Raw genomic sequence first — 20,725 nt, forward strand, 5'->3', positions numbered from 1 at the left:
AGCCAATTGATGCCTCTAGAAAACTTCTCATTAAGCTCTCCATTATCACTGGCAGCATTGTCATTGGGGTGGTATTTCACCTCGCTTACGAGCAACAGATGCTGATAGTATGCTGAGATCACAGTTCAAATAAGTCAATATAAAATAATTTTTGTGATGGATGAGGGCTTATCCTTAGTTGATTCAGATGATCCTGCTGGCACCACTGCATGCGAATCTCGGATATTCCTCAAGGTCCAAAGGAACTGAAATTGAACACGAAACATAAAATGTTTTTAGAAATTATCTAGCTCTAACTATATGAGTCGTAGCATTAGCTTCTAATATAGAAAAATGGTCTCTTTTGAAGGTGAAGAGCTCTGAATCCCTTGATGAATGATGTTAACAGTTTAGAGTCTGGAACCTTGAACATTGCCAATCATGGGAAGATGTTGTTCTTTTTTAAGCATAACAAATATGAGGCATAACAAATATGAGGCATTTAACATTTGTAGGAGGCAAACTAATTTCATCAGACTTTTCTTAGTATAATAGCATATCTAGAAAGAAATAGATTGGCGACCTAAAAATTGAAAATGTGTGTTCAGGGATCTGGTTGACTGTTCTTGGTAGCACGGTCAACACTTCATATCAGATAAAAAAGAGTAAATTGTGTTCTTTGTGTAAAATGAAAGAATGTTCACCAATGAAATACCTTCAAAAGCATTTTATAAGCCTCCAACAAGTGATTAGCAGCATGCCCAAACCCATGCAACTGTGGTACCTCCATCATGTGAGTCAATGGATGAATTGTCTCCACATCCAGGGTGCACTATCAGTTCCATCTCTGCAAGCATCTATGAGCTCCTTTGCATCTCCTTCAAAGATTGTATCCTTCCAAAGTCTATTGCTAGCTCTGCAGCCAACAATTCTGCCTCTGCGAAGGTACATGACTTCATCTTCTTTGTGCAAGCTCCTAGAAACCTTCCTTCATAATCCCTGCCAACCACCGCTAACGTAGCATGAGTGCCATCATTCACAAAAGCCGCATCAAAGTTCTCTTTAACTCAACCAGGAGGTGGACTAATATAAGCAGTATCTTTGGCCCTAATTTCAGCTGGTTCCACACGAAGACTTGTCCATTTTTCAGAGAAAGCCTTCTGCCGATTCTCAGAAAGTTTAGAATAGATTCATGAGAACTTAAAATCTTTTTAAACTTCCACTTATTTCTAGCTTGCCATATAACATTCAACATAGCAATGAGGTAAGTAACCAATTGATGCTTCTATCCTTTGTTTCCATGCCATGAATCCCAAATGGAATCCGTCGGGTCCTCCAAAATCCTTCAACACTATCAGTGAGATTGCTAGATTAATTAAAGTTGTGCAATGATTTCGACACAGTACCTTGATAAACAGCTACTCCTGCTGCAATAGTGCCTCCAGGTGACTCTAATGATCCAGGTAATTGAATATAATTGAAGGGACAACCGAAGAAACCTGTCCCACCACCAAGAAATGGATTGCTCGTGAGACGCCTGATACCTCTTGCATATGAAGTGTTCAATGCAAGAATCACACTAATCAACAATGTCAAAAGGCTTATGACAGTTGTGCCTGTACAGGCTTGCAAGTAATTTTCGACCTAAGTTTCTTCTCGGTACATTTCTAGGAACACTGTGACTTTTGTAAGTAGACTCAAAAAATATATATTTGTATGCAAACATCATAATATGGTGTTCATATGCATGGTATATCACTGTGACCCACATGCAAATTGACTGTAAACCGTAGTTATTGCTGCATTTAGAGATCTTTTGTGCCAATAGATAAGCTTTTGGAAGACTGGAGATGTCTAATGTATACGTATGATTAGAAATAACGCTGCGCAAATTACTTGGAAAGAAAAAAATACAATGGGTATAAAAAGTTGTCTACTTGGATGGCTATGACATATTGTTAAATGCCCTAAAGAAACACCTAATTGGATGTTGCAAGTTGTTAAGACTTCTTCCTTTAGTAAAAACGATTACGGTTTGGGTTAGAAACTTGGAACTATAGTAATCTCTCTCTTTTTGCAGGTCGCAACGAAATCCACTTGGGTCTCCTGCAGGCACCCATTCAAGTCATCAGAGGATGACAACCGAGCGTTTTAAGGGCATTCATGAGTGGACAAAGGCAACCATTGATGATCGAATATTGCCGGTTGAAGCCTACCATCTCTATGATCGTCTCGGCAAACATATTACTCATGAGGAAAGGTTTTCAATCCCAAGGATCCCAGTAGTTAATGAGCTCTACATCCAGGCAGGAGTCAATCTGCCTGAGCTCCCCACAAAGAGGAGGAGGAAGCCCGTCATCCGGATTAGCAAGAGTGAGATCATTGATGCTAACGAAGATGACTTGCCAGATCCTATGCCGGAAGTTAGCCCAGAACCAATCTTAACTTAAATACTAGATTCAGAAATAGTATCACCATGCTGAAGAAACAACCATACTTGCTGAAGCGACACTTGAAGTGTGGGAGAAGATAAGACACGGAACAGGGAGGCTGATGAAGAAATACCTTGTGAGAGTTTGTGGCTACTGCCCTGAGGTGCATATAGGGCACACTGGACATAAAGCACAGAATTGTGGGGCCTTCAAGCACCAACAATGAAATGGACAGCATGGTTGGCAAGCAGCTGTGATTGATGATTTAATACCTCCTAGGTATGTGTGTCATGTTCCAGATGTGGAGGGCCACATCCATGTACCTCCTGAGGCGTTCATACTTGCAGATGAATAAACATCCATCCATTGCCTTGTGTATCGCCTCCTGCTTTTCCAGTAACTGTTTGTGGGTTGGCATTAGTACCCCAACATACTTCATTGCCTGTACCCACTCGCTGATCTCCTCCAGATAACATTTAAGAGGGTTAGGATTAAATAAAATGAACCATTGAACCCCCTTTTATTAATAGAATTGACATACAACAATAACAAAGCAATAATTTTTTTTGTTATACATCCAAACAGTACCACATCACATATATCGTAGCAAAAGAACATCAACCATCAAAGGAGTTTTTGTAGTCTAATCTACTAAGTAAATATTAGGATATAAAATTAAATTAAATGGAAAACGGACGATGTTGCTATTGATTTAAGTCGTCACATAGCAGCATTAACCCATCAGGAATTGCCTAAGAATTATTTAACGACTTAAATCTTCAGTCCTATAAACAAAGTTTAATTTGATATGTTTTGGTTTTATGAATAATTGGTAGTACGCGATTATTCGTTACTAACTATATATATATATATATATATATATATATATATATAATAATACAGTGGAATGTATATATATATATATATATATATATATATATATATATATATATATATATATATATATATATATATATATATCTTAAGTCAAGTTTAAATACCTTATATTCTTTTATCTGGCGCAGCCTTTTAGGAGTTCTTATAGTTGAAGTCTGGGAAGGTTCATTTGATATGCCAATCGAGTATGCCTTTGACAAATAAGTAGAAAGAGTATATGTGAATTTTTTATTTTATTTATTTATTCATTTATTTTTATTTTTATTTTATTTTTTTAAGGAAACAATGTATAGAAGTAACATACCATACAAGCTTTCTTCTTGTACTTACTCTTAGACCGTTTTTTAAAAAAATATATTTGAGGGTTTAGGAATATCGGTGGACTTTGCCAAACAAAGCTCCTGCTATACAAATGTTTAGAATTAGTATAAATTAGTGAAGCAAGGAAATTGGAAGCGAATATATATTTTTTAGTCTGTGGCAGTAGAATTAAGGTAAATGAGCACCTTGTTCATCAGATCTGCAGCATTCTCATTCAAGTTGTTAGGTGTATGGTCTTGGAAGGTACCATCAACAATTTGTGATGCATCTGTCACCTGAGTGCACATCATAAGATTATGTAACGAAATTAATGTATGTAATCGCCGCCAATGTTTAATAAGCATGTAATTGATAGCTAGCGTAATAAATCTTATTACCTGTTCAATTTGAGCTGGTATTTGGTCATACTCAAGTGTGCAATCCATCGGGAAGACCTTATTAGCTGTAAAGCCACTTCTGCCTTGACTTTGAAGGTTGTATTGGCTAATTTTGATCTTAAATACCACTGAAAAACCGATAATGCCATTTATTATGGCCTTAACAGTCTCAATACCATTTGTCTAATTCAATAAAAGAGAATTAGTATGTCACAATTATGTATTTGTAATGTGAAAACTATAATGTCATAATGGCTATACCGATTTTATAAGCTTTTCCAACTCTGAAGCTGGATGTTTTAGTAATGTTTCAGCTTTTTCACCAAATATTGTTATGAGGGAACTTTGTGTGTCATCTTGAATGCGAGCTTTCAATTGATACCTAAAATAAATGTCTATCAGAGTAAGTTCATAAATAACAGTGTTAAACGAATAGTATGGTAAAAAAAATATTAATTCATACCTCACATCTGGAGATGGAATAGTGTTATTGCAATTACCACATCAATAGTGATCATCTCTATCTATCAATTTCTTCCGACAACCAGTTTTGGTGCAAGACATATAGAACGGTTGATAATCATGAACGATATCATAAATGATTGCTTTGCATGTGCAAATCTGTCCCTGCACGGAGTGTAAGTATATTGAGAAAATTTAAATTAAAGTTAGACATTAGACAAATGTATAATAAACTTACAATAGACTTTGCATTCAACATTTGAATAACTTGTGAAAGAGTTTTTCTGTTTCTCAATGATTTGTCCTTCATATTATGTTCAATCGATGATGACCCTTGTGGCATCGCAATATTTATCTCTTCAAAAGTGGAGCTAAAAAAAATATAAAACATTTTGTTAAACTTAAGCAATGTATAGTTAATGGAAGTGTGTGTGTATATATATATATAATCACCTATTTTGCAAATCTGATACTTCTGGAATGTCCAAGTTGACGTAGATTTGCGTGGTGCTTGTTGAATTAAGGAAGCATTTATCTGACAAAGAACGAATTTAAGATTCAATAGGCAAGGAAAAAATGTGCTATATAGATTAAAAGATCCAATATAATCACCGTAATAGTTCCCAACAGTTAACGAAGTGACAACCAACACCAGTACGCTCTTTGCATACTTAATCACATTATCAAACAATTGTATTGCATTTTCCCAGAGATTTATTTTCAATTCAGTTCCACTGCATAGATGATATAATGTTATGTTAATATATAGATTTGTTTATGACTTTTTTAAATTCTAAATGAGCATACAGAAAATGAAAACTTGGCATTCTTCAAGAAGATCTCTTTCAGCATGAGTCCTTTTCGAAACATCAACTCTCAAGCACCATCAAGTGCGCCCAACGCATCTGCCACAAAATATTGATGAAATAGTTATTTCTAATGGAGTTTTTTGAAGTAATTGAAATATTTATATTGTTGCAATTGATTACCTTTTAGATTCGTATTTGCTTTCGAAAGAAGCCTAACATTGTCAAACTCAACAAAATCAAATTTGTATAGCGGAATTTCGGGTGAGCTTCGGAAGATCCCCTGACAATAGTATCCCATCTGATAAGTATAATAAATTCATGTTGAATCGGGCGATATGAATCTCTTCTAGTTTGCACACTGAAGTTTTCAATATGATATACGTGTCCTTCGTGAAGAACATTTAAGAATGTGTTTGAATGGTTTTTAGGAACAATTGCTTGAATCTGATCTCCTAAAAAAAAATAGAGCATTAAGGCAGTTTCATAATATGGAAAACTTAATGTGTGAAAATGCAAACAACTTACTTGTTCATCAATTAGGACAACATCAAATCTCTTATACTTATCTTGCGAGTCTTTACTGCCTACAGTCCATCTTCTCGAGACATGAACTTTAACTTTACACTTTAGAGTTTTTTCAGTTAATTCAGACACTCGAACATATTCTTCTATGGCCATATCTAATTGCACTTACAGTACAGTGAAACCAATTAGCAGAAAGGATAAATAATGAATTAGCAGGGAAAAAATTTGTAATATAAAATAGAATAGATTTAAGAGGCAACCTTTTTTGAATGATATGGGTCCTTGTCCTTCGCAAGGATGCATAAGAAAATGGAAAAGCAGCAGGAGAAGAGATGGATTTGAAAGTGCAAGACTCTCAGTATTTATAGTGATCATCATACCTCTTACAAGGATAGTTAGGACGGTTAATGTATAAAGTAACTGAATTTGTGATCTGAACGGTTTCAAGGATGTATCTCTCTTCAAATGTAGGGAATTGAAGCCTAGATTCTTGGCTTTAAGGGGTGTAGTTAAGCAACTGCTTATAAAAATAAGATAATTTAAATACTCTTGCGGCTCAGAAGTTTGGTTGCCCCTTGATCCATCCCAGCCCAATTTTTCCAGATAAAAACGAAAAAGGATCTACTTGCTTCCGAAAAGAATTTTTTTTTCGTAGAAAAAATATGTTTAAGACATAGAAAAAGTGTTGAAAACTGTTTACAAATTTAAGAAGTTGTTGATTAGCCAATATTTAAATGCATATGATGAAATGCGGAATGAATTCCAAATTTACAATGTTCCATAGTAGCGCTTTTGTAAAAGATTTCTGATAAGCTCGTTGTAGCAACAATCAGCTAAGTAAAGAGTCTGTGCAAACATGTTTCTAAGATTATTAATGTCAGATAAGAAGGCATTCTCTATTATTTAAAGAGAACTAAATAATCTGGTGAATAACCTCTTTAAATTTGATCTCAAAATGTACTATTACTGAACAAATTCAAATAAATGTGAAAAAGTATAATTCGAGTAATATAATGGTTCACAAAAGGAAAAATAGCTTCTAATAAAAGGTCTCGCCAATTTCAGTAAAAGTTGCAACAACAAAATAAATCTAATAATGTGCTGAACGTCGTTGCGAGTGAGCATCCTCACCTACCTAGTGCGAGGAACCTGCATCAGTACCTCTTGATGAAAACTTGGTCCCCCTGGCATTGAAGTGAACATCGGATTAGCCAGCAGTCTAGAAGCATTTCCTCACAGTACGTGTTCCCGGGCTATGGTGGTTATGTTGGCCTTCATATGTGGTTATCACAATTGATGGATTCTGAAATGATATATCTACACGTTTCTTCACAGTGCACTTCTAGCTAGTGCATCTGTAATAGCTTCTACAATGTCCAAAAAAAGGCATGTTAGACAATGAAATGAAAAACAAAAAAGAAATAAGGAAGAGAGAAATTGTAGGGGTACATTCTTAGTGACTCAAGTCATCTAACTAAAGTTTCATTACCTTGTTGAAGAATCTATGATATGATGCAATGCAATTCTAGCTAGCATCAGACTATCAATCATAGTGTTTGCATTCACATTAAAGCATATATAGAAGTATATATATTCAAATTAGATAAGGATTGAAGTTCATTGATAGATGATCTTACATCCATTTTAGAACCTACAAACACTACATATATATCAAACTGAAATATTTTACTAATAACCATATCAGTTTTAAACGGTTAGCAAACTATGGTGGTTTTCCTATATAGATCAAATCCATCTGACTTTCGAAGAAAAAGAAGTATATATACAGTTACATAGCTTAAAGATAATCTTGCACTGTTAAAAAGGGGTAGATGACCTCTCTAAAAACCTCGCTTACCGACCAAAAAAAAAGAGAGGCAAAAGTGCTCATTAACTCTGTGTGTATGTAGTAAATTAAGAAACCTTGGATAATGGCTATTCTTGACAGCCTTCTGGCCATATTTCCTCCATCTTTATCCATCTTCAATATGATCCAACATAGCATATGATTTTAGCTTGTTGATAGTATTATTACCAAACTGAACTAACGGTGTGTTGCATACGGTTTTAACTTGTTGATAGTATTGTCACCAAACTCGAACTAATGGTATATTGTTGCATCCAGGCTTACTATCCACTCTAAACCTTGTGTATGGCAAAACTACTTGGTGCTATATATATCATGTGCTATGTGTATTGCCACTGTTCACATATATCCCAAAGTGCATGATGGTGTTGATGAAGGTCCTTCTTGGCAGTGTATAGAGATGGTGTGTTGTTTTGTCGAAAGATCACCCTGTCTCACGAGTCACGAAGTGTGAACAACACCCATCATAGAACCTGAATTTTCGACTTGAGCAATTAATAACAAATTTTTCCATGAAACAAATATTCCAAGAACTGCTATTACTTTATTACCTTAGTGTTGTCTTCATGTGTAAAGAAAAACGATGTTTTCTCATTCTAGTGTGAAGGGCACGACTCGCGCTCCATTCACACCTGGGCAAGGCGCGACTCGCGCTCATGCTTTGGCGACCTCCAATGATTTAAGTGCGACCGCGCTCCACCTTATTTCAGCACGAATTTGCCATTTTTTGGAAGTTTTCTGAAATAGTATAAATATTTTTTTTTTTTTTTTTTTTCTGTAGAAACCTAACTTTTCCAAAACCAAGAAAAAGAGAGATTATAAGAGAGCAATTTTTTGTGAGTTGAGTGTTCATTCTTTGTGAGTGAATTGAGAGACTTGTAATCTGTTACTCCGGACATCTAGTAAAGCTTGGAACTCGCAGTAGTGGATGTAGGCAAATTGCCAAACCATGATATATCTCGTCTTATAGTTTGTAATCTTTTACATTAATTGTTTTACTTTATATGCTTGTTATTTGATATTGAGAAGTGTTGGGATATTGCTTGGACGGTGTTGAAGTCTTGTCTATTGAGAAGGATCGATCCTTGTGTTGGATTGATCCATTTGTTATGGGTAATATTGTTTCCGCAGTTATTTATTCACAATAATTGGTATCAGAGCGTAGGTTTACGACCTAGGATTTTGAGTTTAGTGCTCAAAATTTGTGTAGACAAGGTGTTCGATTAAATTTCGAAGTGAAATTTTTTTTGGGTTATTGTGTGTAACTTGAAAGATAGCTCCCAAGATATCAAACACAAGGTTTGAAGTATAAAAGTTTAATGGGAAGAATAACTTTGGGATTTGGCAAGTCCAAGTAAAGGACATCCTCATCCAACAAGGTTTGCACAAGGCTTTAAAGGGAATTAAATCTAAGGCGGCGAGTATAAGTAATGATGATTGGGAAGAGTTCGATCTTCATGCTTGTTCATCAATCCGGTTATGTCTTGCTAATGAGGTAATGTATAATGTGATGGGAGAAAATACCGCTACCGGTATTTGGCTCAAACTAGAGTCTATGTATATGACCAAGAGCATGACAAACAAGATGTACCTTAAGAAGCGTCTTTATCGGTACATGATGATGGTGGATGGTTCAACGATGCAAGAGCAAATTAGTGAGTTTCGTCGATGCCTAACAGATTATTTGAATATGGGCATGAAGATGGATGATGAGGATCAAGCGGCATGTTTAATATTCTCCTTGCTAGAAAGCTATGAGCATCTAATGACTACATTTATGAACAGAGAAGACGTTGATCTTGACAAAGTTCAGAGTGCTCTTCTTTCTTATGAGTTGATGAAGAAGACACGAGCTGAGAATAACATTGATTCAGGACAGGGGCTAGTGGCAAGAGGAAATTCGTATGAACAGAATTCTACAAGCAATGAGAATTCTAGGTCCAAGTCAATGAAGGCTTTAAAATATATACAGTGCTACAATTGCAATGAAAAGGGACATTACGCAAGTAATTGTCCTCACCCGAAGAAAGAGAACAAGAGAGATGGTCAGAAGAAAGGTAAGACAAAAATTGAGGCAAGTTATGCTTCAGGCTCTAAATGGGATGAGTTCAGTCTGTGTGTGTCCACACAAGACTATATGACCGAAAGGTGGATTCTTGATTTCGGATGTTCCTATCATATGTGCCCGAATAGAAAGTGGTTTACTTCTTATGAGAGCATTGATGGTGGTTCCATTTTGATGGGTAATGACGTTACTTGTAAGATGATAGGAATTGGAACTATACGGGTCAAGATGTATGATGGTGTAGTGAGGACTTTAACCAATGTAAGACATGTTCCTGAGCTAAAGAAAAGTCTTATTTCTCTTGGTACTTTGGATTCCAAAGGCCACAAGTTTGTGGGCGAAGGTGGAGTCCTAAATATTATTAATGGCTATTTAGTTGTTATGAAGGGTCAAAAACTTAGAACCTTGTATACTCTGATAGGTAGTACGGTGATAGGCGATGTAGCAGTGGGTGCATGTAGTAATGATTCTGAGTGCACTAAGATATAGTATATGTGTTTAGGGGTTATGAGTGAAAAGGGTTTGTCTGAGTTGTGCAAGCGAGGGTTCTTGAAGAATTTGAAGAAGCCAAGTATGGGGTTCTGTGAGCATTGCGTCTATGGGAAGCAGTGCAGAGTCAAGTTCAAGTCAAGCAAGCACATGACAACAGGCATCCTTGACTATGTGCATACGGATGTTTGGGGACCCTCCAGGGTGGCTTCAAAGGGAGGTACTCGCTATGTGTGGGTGTATATGATGAAATCGAAAGATGAAGTATTTGAGACATTTAAGAAGTGGAAGGCAAGGGTTGAGAATCGCACAGATAGGAAGGTAAAGACATTACGGTCTGACAATGGTACTGAGTATACCTATGGACCTTTCCAAGAGTTTTGTGCGCAACAGGGAATTGCCAGACATTGGACAGTCAGGGGCACGCCACAGCATAATGGAATGGCTGAGAGGATGAATAGAACCTTGCTTGAAAGAGCGAGATGTTTGTTGTCTAATGCCAGTCTAGGCAAAGAGTATTGGGTAGATGCAGTGTCCATGGCGTGCTACCTGTACAATAGGTCACCAGTACCAGCTATAGATTGCAGGACACCTTATGAGGTGTGGTCAGGTAACCTAGCTGATTATAGCATTTTGTGAGTGTTTGGATCGATAGCTTACTACCATGTGAGGGAAAACAAGCTAGATCCTAGAGCTAAAAAGGCCATATTCTTAGGCTTCACAAATAGGGTAAATGGATACAAATTGTGGTGTCTAGAAGACCACAAGTTCATGGTCTGCAGAGATGTTACCTTCGATGAGACTTCCGTGTTATCTTTCAGTAAGCCGGAAGTAGCTGGGCAGAATGGTGAGTCTATAAAAGTTCAAGCTATTGAGCTTGAGTTGTCTGATGTAGCAGATGACTGGTTAGATCATGATGAGGTACCAAATCATGGAACCACACAGCAATAGGAAGAAGAGCAAGAGCATCCGCAACTTGTAGTGCCTGACCATAGGCCAAAGAGATAAGTTAAAGAAGTGCACAAGTATGGGCAAGAGAAGCTGGTGAAACACTATGGTCAGGTGGATTTAGTGGTATATGCACTGAATATCAAAGATGATGAGCCAGATAGCTTCAAGGAAGCTGTTAGAGATGCTCATTATAGAGATTGGTTGGTAGCTATGCAAGCAAAGATGGAATCTCTTGATAAAAATCACACATGGGACCTAGTTTTATTGCCAAAGGGCAAAAGGACTATCGGCATTAAATGGGTGTTCAGAAAGAAAGAGGTCCTTCCTCAGTCCGACAGTACTAGGTACAAGGCAAGAGTGGTAGTAAAGTATTTTTCACAGAAGGAAGGAGTCGACTACAATGAGGTATTTTCCCCGGTGGTCAAACATACGTCCATTCGTGTGTTATTGAGTTTAGTTGCTCACTTCGACTTGGAGTTAGAGCAACTTGATGTGAAAACTGCTTTCTTACATGGGGACTTGGAGGAAGAGATCTATATAAGACAACCTGAAGGGTTTGTCGTTGCTGAGAAAGAATATCATGTATGCAAATTGAATTGGTCACTGTACGGGTTAAAGCAATCGCCCAGGCAATGGTACTAGCGGTTTGATACATTCATAATGCAACATGAGTACCCCTGAAGTAAGTATGATTGTTGTGTTTACTTTCGTAGGCTTCGTGGTAATGACTTCATCTATCTTCTGCTTTATGTGGATGACATGCTTATTGTTTCCAAAAGCATGGTGGAGATAGACAAGTTGAAATCTCAACTTAGCTTTGAGTTTGAGATGAAAGACTTAGGTGGAGCCAAGAAGATACTGGGCATGGAGATTGACAGAGATAGGCATAATCGACGGATAGTTGTATCTCAGAAGAAATACCTTCAGAAAGTACTTTTGCATTTTGGTATGGAGAATGCAAAGTCGGTTTCCACGCCTTTGGCTGGGCATTTTAGGTTTTTAGCTAAGTTCTCTCCTAGTTCGGTGGAGGAACAAAAGCATATGACACATGTTCCTTATGCTAATGCAATGGACAGTTTGATATATGCTATGGTGTGCACACGCCCAGACATTTCACAGGCAGTTAGTGTTGTAAGCAGGTATATGGCTACTCCTGGGAAGCAGCATTGGGAGGCAGTGAAATGGGTATTAAGGTACTTGAAGGGTACCTTGGATGTAGGATTAGTTTATGGTGGAGGCACTTGTTATGTCAGTGGATATGTGGATTCAGATTATGCAGGTGATCTAGATAGATGACGATCGATTACTGGTTAGTTGGAGGTCTATGTTACAGGCTACAGTTGCTCTATCTACTACTGAGGTAGAGTATATGGCAGTAGTAGAGGTAGTGAAAGAGGCATTATGGCTTAGAGGTCTTCTAGATGATATGGGTATTGAGCAGAACAGTGTTGCTTTGCATTGTGATAGTCAGAGTGCTATTCATTTGGCAAAAAACCAGGTTCATCATGCTCGGACCAAACATATTGATGTCCGTTATCACTTTATACGGGATGTCGTTGAGGATGGTGATGTAGCACTTAAGAAAGTGGACACCCATGACAATCCTGCTAATATGCTGACTAAGGTTGTCACCGGAGTTAAGATCCAACATTGTTTGGACTTGCTCCAAATCCTACATGCTTGATAGAGCCCTTTGTGGGCATGGCCCTTAGGGGCGGATGGATTGCGAGTTTCTAGATGGATGTGTTCTTGCTAGATGTGTTCGGCTCGGTTTTATGTGTTAAAACCTCACCAAGGTGGGGAATTGTAGAGAAAAACTATGTTTTCTCATTCTGGTGTGAAGGGCACGACCCGCGCTCCATTTACACCTGGGCAAGGCGACCGCGCTCATGCTTTGGTGACTTCTAGTGATTTAAGCGCGACCTGTGCTCAACTTTGCTTGGTCGAGGGCGCGACCCGCGCTCCACCTTATTTCAGCACGAATTTTCCCTTTTTCGGAAGTTTTCTGAAATAGTATAAATATAGGTTTTTTTTCTCTAGAAACCTAACTTTTCCAAAACCAAGAAAGAGAGAGATTATAAGAGAGCAATTCTTTGTGAGTTGAGTGTTCATTCTTTGTGAGTGAATTGAGAGACTTGTAATCTGTTACTCCGGACATCTAGTAAAACTTGGAACTCACAGTGTAGACGTAGGCAAATTGCCGAACCACGATATATGTCGTCTTGTGGTTTGTAATCTTTTACATTAATTGTTTTACTTTATATGCTTGTTATTTGATATTGAGAAGTGTTGGGATATTGCTTGGAGGGTGTTGAAGTCTTGTCTATTGAGAAGGATCGATCCTTGTGTTGGATTGATCTGTTTGTTGTGGGTAACGTTGTTTCCGCAGTTTTTTATTCACAACATCCTGTTACCCAAAATACCCTAATACTCTTCATCAGATAAGTGATTTGAAAAACAAAGTTTCCATAACAAAGTTTCTCCACTATTTAAGGAACAATCCTTCCTTGCTCTCTTTCTACTTGTTTCCAGTATTGCTGAACTTTAATATTTAAATAACTTTATTTTCTCTGGGTGGTTGACAGCGTGACCTTCCGTTCCACGCGTTTAAGGCATGCTAATTGTTTTGGTGATTCCTTGTGACCCAATGCCACTGTCCCTCAAACAATGTCATAAACACTGATGTTTACTGGTTTCCGCTTAAACGCAAAAGTTTAGGATATAAAAAAATTCTAAAAATAATAGTTGCCCTTGGCCTAAAAATAATAGTTGCCCTTGGGGATGATTGAGTGTACCTGGAAAGGAAAATGATCTGGCCCACGAGCGGGTGTAGAGTTTATCTGAACTGTTCCGGTCTCCATTGCATCACTGATTAAGATAGCTTTATTGAAACCTCTTGTAAAAACACAGCTCTGCATGTTTTTTAATCAGCTTAGAATAGAGGAAATAAGATTTTCTGACCTTCCTATTAAATGTCACAGATTAACACCTTACGTCTAGGGGAATGAATTTGTAGAAAATAATACCTCTTATTTTGCTCTGCGAAGAATAAATCATTCCCATCTATTTCGTGCCTACACGCAGGTTCCCATCTTTTTCGTTCTGCGAAGAATTACACCTTGTGATAACATCAGTTGATGGTAACTGAGGATGAAGTTCTTCCCGTATTTTCTGAGTTGTTCTTTATGATGGAGTGTGTTCAGCTCTTGAGAAAGTACAGGCGTCGCTTCAGTTTAATCTGTTTCATTCTTCCCGTAGATTCAAAATTTATTTTGCTCACTTTGCTTGGAATCTCGAAGTGTTTAGAAGCTCCATTTGAAGAAATAAGTTTATAAGGAATGCTTGTTGGCGGAGATTGATCATAAATCCCCTTCACAATTTTGATGTGGTGTTTCTAAAAGATGGACGGTCTTATGCTGTTTCAATGATTTTGCTATACCACTGAAGAACTTTTTATCTTCTGGCGGGTCAACTGCTATTGGAGTCCCTTCTCTTCCATCTGCTGTTTTCTAAAGAGATGCAGGGTATGTTAGAGTAATAAATCAATGCAATTCAATATAGCGTATTAGCAAAATACAAATGTACTGCTCTTCTGTTTTCAGGCCCGGATTTTGGCTCCTTGTAGTGATTAATAGCAGTTGTAGTCAGATCCTTTCTAAAGTGAAAGCGAATCTAAACAAAACGTCAGCTGAAATCAGTGGACATCTACAATGAGTAAGCTCCCCCAGGAGCTAAACCGGGCTGTCCTGCGACGAACAAAGGGGCGCAACTATCTGACCAACCTGGAACACAAAGCTTCGCGTACTTGGAGATTAACTTCAGTGATGTCCATATTTGATCCTTTATAAAACTTATTTCCATTCTATAATCATCGAATTGATAAAATTATGGATCAGGGATGTCACCAGGCTAAAAATTTTGGGTCTTCTTGTGATCAAGCGGGATTTTTTCAACACTGTGTTCCAGGTTTGTTTTTTCTTTGAAACTTTTCTTAAATATCTCCTCTCTATCATTTCTTTTCACCGACTCTGTGTTTTTCATTCTGCAAAACCAGCTGGCTAAGGATGTGCACTACATTAATCTTGGCAGTCCTTTAAATATTAGTTGTCATCCCTACGTCAAGGATGATGAAATGAGGTTTCCCTCTATATGACGAAAGCAAGATGTTTCTAGGACTCGTGTCTTTTTTGACAGACCTGTAAGTCTTTAAAATAAATATGTAGAGATATTTTTAGCGACAATCAGCCTTGACAGAGTTCCCCAAGCATTAGAAGCAAAGTCAATGAGCTTGTCCAGCATCGTCATAGGCAAACTATGACATATTATGGTTTTGGAGACCCTAACATATTAATTTCCCCTTCCTCTTATGCGAACCAAAACTGGTTAAATTGCCTAAAGAAGATTCCATCTATTATTCTGCAATTTGTGCTAAAACATTTAAAGAAAATCTAGTACCTTGCATTTATATATGTTGGCACTGCTTGCAGGAATCAAACAGTCGTGGAACTCTAAAGGAATTTTTGACTTTAGCCTTTTGAGTTAATCGGGGAGTGGCACAATGATCTGTTCCAATTGAGAAGGTTCCATGGATTCATATACATAATATATAACAAAGACGACAAAATATTGTGAGAAATTATTCATTGTAAGAAGTAATAAGTGCACCAACCTGACATCCTCTTTTGCACAGTGCTAAAGCTAATACATAACATGTTTTCGTAATATGTCCTGCCATGAAAACTTGCGTGGCTTCTTCACGAATAGTATTTGACATAACTATTTTCAGTATTCAATTTATTTAGAAACACCTTGTCCTCAAGGTTGAAAGAGTGGAAATTGGAAATCGCTCTTTAAGCTTTTCCCAAACCTCCCATGTTGCATCTTCAACTGGAGCATTTTCCCATTCGGTAACATCACGAGTACCCTTCTTTACAATCCTCCGTTCAAGTACAACATGTGGATGAATTTGCCAAACACCGTCATCAGTAATGTTTGGGAGTTCAGATATATACTTGAACTGCATGAGTTCCCAACTTCTTCTTTAGTAGGGAAACATGAAAGACGGGGTGAATTTTGGCTGAAGCAGGTAAGGACAGTCGGTAAGCAACCTTTCCAATCTTGTCGAGAACTTGAAATGGTCCATAAAATTGGGGAGAGAGTTTCATTGAAGCTCGCACCACAACTGAACTTTGTCTATATGGCTGCAACTTTAAATATACCCAGTCACCAACTTGAAATTCTTGTTCAGAAGGATGTTGTTCAGCTTGTTGTTTCATTCTTGATTGGGATGATGAAGATTTTCTTTTAGCATACAAAGTTTTTGATCCTTTATTTTAAGTTCATCCTCCACATGAGCAACTTTGGTTGATCCAGATGCATAGCTCAGTAGATGAGGAGGCGGTTGTCCATATACACAGCTTCGAAGGGAGTGGTTTTTGAAGAGCCATGATAAGTGGTGTTGTACCACCAATCAGCTAAGGGAAGCCATTGGGACCATTTTTTCTGACTGTCACCAACGAAGCAACATAGATAAGTTTCCAAACATCTATTCACAACCTCTGTTTGACCATCAAATTGTGGATGATATGCAGAAGTCATACACAACTTGGATCCTTGCAAGCGAAAAAATTCATGCCAAAAGCAACGAGTGAAAACTGCACCTCGATCACTTACAATGGTATTTGGCATTCCATGTAATTTGAAGATGTTTTCGATGTAAACATGAGCAATGGCTGAAGCACTGTAAGATATAACAAAGACGACAAAATATTGTGAGAAATTATTCATTGAAAGAAGTAATAAGTGCACCAACCTGGCATCCTATTCTGCACAGTGCTAAAGCTACTACATAACATGTTTTGGTAATATGTCCTGCCACGAAAACTTGTGTGCCAGTGCACATTTCACCATTTTTGTTTAGGGCCTCCCCCTGTCGAAAGAAATATAAGGCAATTAACTGACGCATAATAACTTACAAAAAGATATCGTAGCTGGTTTAAGATGCTACTAAAGAACTAACCTGGTTTAGAAGGCCAAGTGTTAGGACTTTTGTTCCTTTCAATGCAGCGTCCTGTATAGCTTTTCCAATCAAGCTATTGATATGCTTTTCTTGAGATTCTAATGTGTACTATGTACGTCCACACACAAATCAAGACCATTAAGCTTAAAATACTAATCACAATCACAGTTATAAGCTGGTTGGAAGAAATATGACAACTTACATGAAAACTATATCTTGGGATAGTCCACACTTGCATGCTGAGTTTGTCTAATTTGATTTTTTCCACTGTAAACGTGTAGTTGAAAATCCAGACCACCAACATCAGGAAAGTCATTACAGGCCACACCAACCATAGATACCATTGTTTCCCCTCCTTCTAGCAGTCGTGTGATTCCGCCTTTGTACAACTAAGAACATAGAAAAGCATAGTAAAGTTGTTTCCCTTCCTCCTTTATCTGGGCTTGGGACCAACAATGCAAGAACGGATTTTGCATTGGCGGAGCTAAAAACTTTTCTATATTAATTATGGCGCTAGTCATGGGTTAAATGTTTTAAAAATGAGGCGTATAGGAATAAATACATACAATCTGCCACTGAACGCACTACGTAAAGAGAGCACATTATATTTTATATAAAAAAATCTGAAAAAAAAATGTAGGAATATAAATAATAAAATAGGGAAAAATTAATAATGATACAAACTATCAAAGGAACTGCGAAGAAGTTCAATTAATATTAAGCATTCCTAGTGTCATCATCATGGAAAAAAAATATTATGTAGTCATGGGTTAAATCTAAAAGTTAAGAAGACACATAGGAATCATTGTATACAATCAAATATTGAAGGTAGCAGAGGAATAAACAATATTTTCTTGCAATATTAATCAATCATATCATCATACTCTGAAAGCAACACGTCACGATACACTATATTTCTAGTATAAGTTCCACCACGTCTATTTAAGGATCCATTTTTGACCAAAATCTTGATGTTATTCTGCGAAGTACACCTTGACAACACAACGTATAGTTGCCCATGGGAGAAAACATGATCAGGAAGATATATACCTATGTTTTGAATAGTTTGTCCTTGTGATTTATTAATAGTTAAAGCAAAACTAAGTTTTATTGGAAATTGTTTTCTAGTAAAACTAAATGGCATTTGTTCATTCACATTTGGTTTGAGAGGTATACGCGGTATAAACTCTCTCTTACCTCTAAACTGTCCAGATGAAATCTCAACATATATAGTATTATCATAAAAATGGAGACAAATTAATCTTGTGCCATTATAGAATCTTGTACTTGGATTAATATTCCTAAGAAGCTTGATTGGACAACCTTTTTAAGAGTTAAACGATGTGGTGGCAGGCCACCTGGTGCAATTGAATTTAAAAATTCTTGTTGATATAAGCTTTGAAGATCAAGTGGAACAATATCAAATGAGTAATAAGTCTTTTGTTCTCCTGGGAAAATCCCTATATATCACCTTATTATTAAGTTGATCAACAATATCATTTCTTGTTGTTAAAATTGCTCTGTCAATAATATAATTCTTATTACATCCATTAATACTTAATGAAGGATAAACAAAATCTATTAAATTGTTTATTGATTGTTCACCAGTCCAAGGTATGACAATATCATCAGGCAATCTAATCATATTATCATCATCAATATATGGCTCATTACTATTGCCAATATGGAAAAGGAAATCAGCAAACATTGGATCAGTTATTGCACGCATATTTTGTGTTAAAGAAATTACCTCAACTTTTGTCCAGAACAATGACTTGACAACACATGCGTCAATCTCTTGAGCTCTAGTAGAACGTGGAACAACAGGAAGCGTCTGACGAAAATCACCGCCAAGAACAATAACCTTTCCGCCAAAAAGGAGATTAGAGTCGGTGATATCTTTTAAGGTTATATCTAAAGCTTCAAATGCATGTCTATGAGCCATAGTTGCTTCATCCCATATAAGTATATCTGCATAACACAAAAGCTTGGCAAGCACATATCGTTTAGAAATGTCACACATTGACAATGAATCAATATTAATCGGTATGCTAAATCTCAAATGTGCAGTTCTTCCCCCAGGTAATGTGGCTGCAATTCTTGATGTCGCTGTTGCTATTGCAATATGGTTATCATTCCTTAGAGATGCAAGAAGTGCTCTATATAAAAATGTTTTTCCTGTTCCTCTTGGACAATCAATGAAAAAAATAGAATCTTGTTTATGTTGAACAACCGAAACGATCTTATCAAAAGCCTGCTTTTGTTCAACATTTAGTTCCTTAATTGTCATAAGGTTTTCATTAGGGATTTGTATAGATCTATCCTCAATAATAAGCTGTGTTAATTCAATATCTTCATCAATGTCCCCAGTTATTTCTTATAAATCAAAATTAGAAGTACTTTTTTGTTTAATTTTCAGACAAAATATGATCAAGGTCCTTCAAAAGACGATTAATGAATAATTCAGCATTACGATTTCTATCATTTCGTGGAGCGTAGCCTTCAATCATAAATGGGTAGAATTCATCCCAAAGTTGTCTTACTCCACTCGGCTGACAATAAATAAGAATGGTGGCAAACAATCTTCTTAAAGAAAGAGGCATATGTGTACTTGCAACTTCTCTTAAACAAATTCTAATGCTGTCATCATTCTCAAGCAAACCCCGTCTTTCAGCTAATTCTTTAAAAGTACCAACAGGCACACCATTAACTGTTAGCAAATCATTGAAAGAAGTGGGACCTTTCACATGTAACAATAATAATAGACGTAAATAATATTGTTCTCCTTCCATAGGAGAAATTGTGGCAAGTCTTCCAATTGTTCTACGTTTATTACTTCTACGAACGCATTCTCTACTTGTGGAATCCCAATAAAAGTATTCAGGAAACTCTAAGTAAAGATATTGGCACGCTTCCTCATTAATAAGATTGGTTTTGAAAAACTCAGTAAGCATGGTTCTTAATTTGTGCTCATCATTTAATATATCTTCAATAAGTTCACCACTATAATAAGAAACTTGCTACCTATTTGGCAAATGTATCTACAAGGCAACAACTGAAGGAAACATGCCATTTAAAGGAAACTTATACAATCGCCAAAAAGCCTCAGTGGGGGGGGGGGGGGTAGATCCATCTGGCATTAACAAACTGTGAAATCTCATCCTCACTCGGATATGGTCTAGTACTAACTCCAAATGACACTCGATAAGGTCCTTTATAAACATATTTATACAAATATTTAACCAAAGTGATGCTTGATAAGAGCCCAAAACTGTAGTTTTAACCCCTTAACAATAATACTTTTAGACCAATTATGCGAGTAATAAATAAGAGTTAATGCTAATTACGTGTTTTTATGTATTTCAGGTATTGAAATCAATTATGTGCAGAAATGTGGCACGTTGGCGATATAAATGAGCAAGGGTTGGTTGCTAAGAATTTCTAGGATTAAAGGCCAAGACGGGCAGAAACAACACACAAAAGTCAGCAGAACTTCCGAAGATCATATCTTTGGACTCAGGCCTCGGAATTA

At 36.9% G+C, this 20,725-nt stretch overlaps 1 protein-coding gene and 1 pseudogene across 1 annotated transcript; one reads left to right on the forward strand and one right to left on the reverse strand.

Moving 5' to 3' along the window:
* Positions 1–780: 780 nt before the first annotated feature.
* On the forward strand, positions 781–2,766 carry LOC147477219 (APO protein 2, chloroplastic pseudogene; annotated as a pseudogene).
* Positions 2,767–16,953: 14,187 nt separating this feature from the next.
* On the reverse strand, positions 16,954–20,147 carry LOC147477220 (uncharacterized). Its single transcript, XM_086585939.1, has 4 exons — positions 19,805–20,147; positions 18,665–19,545; positions 17,194–17,301; positions 16,954–17,103 (listed from the first exon to the last, which is right to left on the reverse strand). The coding sequence occupies exons 1-4, from the start codon at positions 20,145–20,147 to the stop codon at positions 16,954–16,956; spliced, it is 1,482 nt and encodes a 493-aa protein (XP_086442065.1).
* Between the last annotated feature and the right edge of the window lie 578 nt (positions 20,148–20,725).

This window comes from Coptis chinensis, chromosome 9 (assembly GCF_015680905.1).
Source record: "Coptis chinensis isolate HL-2020 chromosome 9, ASM1568090v1, whole genome shotgun sequence".
Classification (NCBI taxonomy): domain Eukaryota; kingdom Viridiplantae; phylum Streptophyta; class Magnoliopsida; order Ranunculales; family Ranunculaceae; genus Coptis; species Coptis chinensis.